The sequence below is a fragment of the Pteropus vampyrus genome, unplaced genomic scaffold (assembly GCF_000151845.1).
Source record: "Pteropus vampyrus isolate Shadow unplaced genomic scaffold, Pvam_2.0 Scaffold625, whole genome shotgun sequence".
Classification (NCBI taxonomy): domain Eukaryota; kingdom Metazoa; phylum Chordata; class Mammalia; order Chiroptera; family Pteropodidae; genus Pteropus; species Pteropus vampyrus.
The window spans coordinates 133,409-138,393 of NW_011889406.1; the positions used below are offsets into that span (position 1 = coordinate 133,409).

Consider the following 4,985-nt stretch of genomic DNA (forward strand, 5'->3'; position numbering starts at 1 on the left):
CGTCACCGCTGTAGCTGTTCACTCGGTGAAACTCAACTACTGCGCATTGTACTTTAGACCCCACGTGGCTTTTTCGTTGGATCGAATACTATATTTTTAAAAGAGCATCGCCCGTTTTCTGGATGTTTTCGTTCTGAGTTTGTTAATGAGGTTTGGCGTGACTGAGAAGTGCTGATAAATGCTTCTGATGAAATCATTTAACCCTCGAATTTCTGATTAAAGCTCCACAAGCATGCCGAGAGAAAAGTGTCTTGCTCACAAACATCCTCGCGCTCCGACTCACCCAGGCAGTGAACGTGGTCCCGCACCGTGCAGTTGGCGGCGTGTCGCTGCCGGGGGCAGGACACCGTCATGCAGCTGGTGGAGGCGGAGCACTCGTAATCGGCTTCCGGAAGCTGCCAGCAAAACCTGCATGTCATGTTGATGACGAAGTTCCTCTGGGACTTGAAGTCTTGATCCTATGTGCCAAAGGACGCAGAACTCATCAATCGTAACGCAGGAGCTTGTTAATATGTCACTGAACTACACAAACGGCACAAAGTTTCTAAGTATGACCTGGCAGGAAGTGGCGTGAAGATGGTCACCCAAGCAATATGGATGCAAAACAAATGTGCGTGGTATGACCCTATAATCACAAAAATATACACCCGCAAATATTTACCTACGGAAAAATAAAACTGGATCAATTCACATCAGAATAACTAAGGATATTTCGCACGGTGAGATTACATCATCACTTTTACCTGGCTAAATTTTTAATAATGAGCACGTGTACTTCTGTAGAGAAAAAAGGAGATTTTATTTTATAATGCTAGAGTCGCCGACAGCTGGAGGGACAGACGAGGACATGTGTTCAAGGTCAGTGAGCTGCAGGTAATGAGCGGAGTCCAGGTCCCCCGAGCCCAGCCCGACGCTCCTGGAAGTCCAGCGCACGCCCGGTTCGCAGTCCCCCGACGCCGCTCCGGGGCCCGGGCGCTGTTGAAGCTGCTCCCACCTGCACGAGCACCTGGCAGGAGCCACCAACAGGCAGCCCAGGGAATCTCCCTCCTCAGAACCACATGTAGATCAGCAAGTGTTCACTGCTGGCCGTCAGCTTTCGAGACCAGACTCTGAGTCATTATTTTGTTTCCTGCTTATAAAAAGGAGCACGTGTCTTTTGTGAGTTATACATTCGGAAATCCCAGGAAATAACCTGTAAAGTCTCCAGAGATCCACTTTTAACCTTTAATTTTTTTTTCTATAATACAGATTTATAAAAGTACGATACACTGAAAACATTTTGTATCCTTTTTACCCCTACCTGACATCATGTTCTAATACGTATTTTTCAAAATCAGTTTTAAAAGGTCACACGATCACCTCTAAAGCGTCGTATTTACTGATTTTTTTCATCAATGCAGAACTGCTTTTATGGGTAGCAGTCAAAACTGGGACACGCACCAGCTGATTTGCAACCCTGTTTGAAATGTCTGCACACTTCTCAGGACGCATTTATAGCCACGTTTCTCATCAGCTCTTGAATTTCTCGAATTTGTTTTACCGTACAAACTCCCAGACGGGCCAGGGGAGTGAGGATGACGCCGGCGCCCCCAGCACCGAGCGCCACTCGCCCACCGGCCTTCAGGGAGTCTACTCCATGCCTGGGTACATCTTTTATTTAATTTAATGTTTCCACTAATACACCTTTCACTTAATCCTGCATGTATCAGTAAATACCTCTAGAGCTGCCTAGTTATTTTTAACGGCTGGAACGTTATTTTGTCACAGAGCAAACCACAAATTACAGAGATCTCTCTTGAAGATTTAGCGCACTTCGAATCTTCTGCCTGGGTGAACGATACAGCTAAAAACATCCTTAGGCATATTATTTGCATCCATGTACGACATCTACATGATAAACTGCCATATACGCAATTGCTGGGTCAAAGGTCATATGCTCTATAGTTTCAGAGAGATGACGAATTGCCTATAAGAGGGTGTCCAATGTGCCCACCCACAATCGAGACACAGTGGATGTCACTGACGCCCTCGCAAACTCGGTGTATTAACTGAACCCTTCCGTTCTTTTGCCAACCTAAATACACATCAATCAATGTGTATTTAATTACAAGAAAAATGCAGCATTTTTCTCACGTGTTGAAAGTCCACCTGCAGTTCCCGTCTGTGGACCATGTGCTCTGGTCCTGACGCCATTTCTCTATGGGACTGTCACCTCTTATTCATCTTTTACTTTTAGGAAATCTTTAGAGATTGTGGTATTAATGCATTATTTGTAACGTGCGTTAGAAACATGTTCTTCTAATTTGTTGTTTACCTTTTGCCTTTCTCCTTTTTCGGTCGTGCAGCAATTTCTAATGTTCAGTAGTCAAATGCCTCAATGCTTTCTTTTACGGCTTTTCAATTTTATACTTAGGAAAATGTTCCTTTCTTTGAGATTATAACAAATGTCTCACGCTGTCTCTGGCACTTCGCGGCTTCTTCACATCGACTCTTTGACCCACGTGTAATCTATTCTGAACAAGCCCTGGATTCCGCTGTTCCCCACAGACGGCTGCCCAGTCCCAGCATGCACTGGGCCGTCTCCTCACCACGGAGAAGCGCAGACGCCCACAGAGCTCACCTCTGATGAAGGATCTGCCCCCCTGCCCTCTGGGAGGCAGGTGCCGTCACTACGGACGCATCCCCCGCCAGAAGGCTGGCACCGTACCTGCTACGGACACAGCAGGAGACAGCGGTCTTCTCCCGGGGACGCAAAGCGACGGTTCTGTCAAGCGCGTGTCCCGCCGACATCGACGGGCTTGACAGCTGCCATTACAGCTGGGACAAGAACCATTTCATGTCGAAGAGGCTACAGGATTTTTACACTTATCTCTACTTCCGTACTTCACAGGACCTCATGACGTCATTCGTTGACTCGTGTGACCCAGGCGAGAGTCCCCCGGCCTGCGAGGCCCTCCCTGGTCGGCACGCGTGAACGAGGACTGGAGGGGTTTCTCCCCTCCCACGATTTGAAGTTCGCAATGAGAGGGGGGAGAGCCTGAGCGCACGTGCGCGCGAGAGAACACCTGCACGTGTGCACGTGACCGTGGGCTTGTCCTTCCTGAAATGCGAACGAGTTCACCAAGCAGGGACGCTACAGGTCATCATTTCACAAACCAGAATACCTGGCTGCCCCGGGTCGCCTGGCGACAGGGGTCGTAGGGCCCGTGGCTGCTGACGGTCAATTCGCAAATGTCCTCGTTCCCATTTTCAAGAGGGAACAGGCCGCCGGGCTCTGATATCCACTGCGCACCTGAGCACGGCGCCTGCTTTGTCACGGGACTCCCTACCGCTGGCCGGTACCGGGAGCGCGTGAGATCGGGGGCCTGCAGCAGGAGAGACTGAGCCCCGCGGCCAGCAGCACGGCCGCGCCAGGGACCGCGACCAAGGAGTTCAAGAACTTCCTCAGGCTCAGTTTCTCTACCTGTTTCTTGCCTCACCCTCCGTTTTCCTCGAAGCGAAGCAGCTGGTTTGGGGAGCACCGGAGGAGGAGGACTGGAGAACTCTGTTCTCAGTAACCGTCAGGGGAGACGCACGTCGAAGCGGCCGAAGCACCCAGCAGCGGGGCTAATTCTGAGAGGGTCCCCCGGAGAGCCAAGCGTTCCCATGTTCACTACGCACCTACGAGGTGCCAGACCCAGGTGTGTAACTCTCAAAGCTTTCGAACAGGTTTAGTCACTAGGTGGGGAGGGAAGAAATTCTATTTAAGACACAGCAACGAAGACCGACCGATAATCCACGGGCGGCCGTGAGGACGACCTGGCAATCGGCCCGATTTCCCAGTGCGCTTTAAAGGGTAAGGCCGGTGTCTGAAAATGGCAGATCCTTCAGCTTCCAGAAACCACGTTCAGATATTGAGACGACATAACCCCTTCCCCTCTGGAGGGAAGCCTCCCTCACGCCTCTCCTGATCCGAGAATGACGGAACGGTGGCCGTGGGGGACACTCCGCTCCATCCCTTCGCAGACCCAGCTCCAGAGAACGAAGTGGAGGAAAAAAGCGCCTTCGAGTAAGTGCAGGAAATGCCAGAGCCGCTGGTCAAAGGACATCTGTGGGGGACACCGTGGACATCTACATGGGGGGACACCGTATAGAATCTGTTTTTCCTTCCTCAACCATTTCCCAGAACAAGGGTTCCACAGAAACACTTGAGGAAGAGCTGTCCTGGGACCATCCCCCCGTTAACGAGATGGGGTGACAGGTCACCCAGCCGGTCGTGGCCGGGCTTCAGCATTCACTTCTCATCTCGCCCAGATGCTTGGATGACATTCCTAAGTGAAGACTGCGACAATGACCCGGGCCACCTGCTAAACAACACGGACACCTGAGTGTCCCTGACCTATGCTCATTCGGCAGGTCTGCCCAGAGCACCTACGGAAACCTTCTAGGCTCTTCCCAGCTCTCAGACATCACAGTAAGATGTCGCTATGACGACTAGAACAGGGTCACCTCTAACGGGCAACGGTCGGTACGCCTGAGCTTTTTCTAGTTCTGACTTTCTGTAAAAAATCTGACAATCGCTGCGATTTATCCTATGTCAAAAAAACTGCCATCTGAACCCTGGCAATGAAACCTCACTTGGAAATAGAAGCTTCGGTCTTCTGATAAACTTGACTTTATTCTTAAAACACGACCTATAAAATACAAAGTACGTTCTTCCAGAATTTCCCCATGGTCAAGTCTAAACTCTACTTATAACTCGAGGCTCGCGGTGGGTTTGTTTAGAATAAGTAAGTTGCAGTACTTACGACGCAGGTCACAGAAGGTTTGACTGTGCAGTCAAAAGTCACAGGCTTCCCGTAGACACAGGAGGAGTTTGTCCTGCAGTCCACGCAGTCCGCGGGGAGTCTGCTGCACAGGCCGTTGCTTGGGCACTTCGTCACGTCGGGGAGGCTGTTGGTACTTTCTGTGAGAGGCGAGAGCGCAGCTTATTCTCATCACGCCGA

At 50.5% G+C, this 4,985-nt stretch overlaps 1 protein-coding gene across 1 annotated transcript in view; it reads right to left on the reverse strand.

The window, feature by feature from the left end:
- TM2D3 (TM2 domain containing 3) overlaps positions 1–4,966 on the reverse strand; it is an 8,772-nt gene extending 3,806 nt beyond the window's left edge. The window contains exons 1-2 of the mRNA XM_023525781.1: positions 4,788–4,966; positions 284–458 (exon numbers count right to left, since the gene is read on the reverse strand). Of these exons, the coding sequence (XP_023381549.1) occupies positions 284–419 (136 nt within the window). The 5' untranslated portion in view covers positions 420–458; positions 4,788–4,966. The remainder of the gene's footprint in view (positions 1–283; positions 459–4,787) is intronic.
- Between the last annotated feature and the right edge of the window lie 19 nt (positions 4,967–4,985).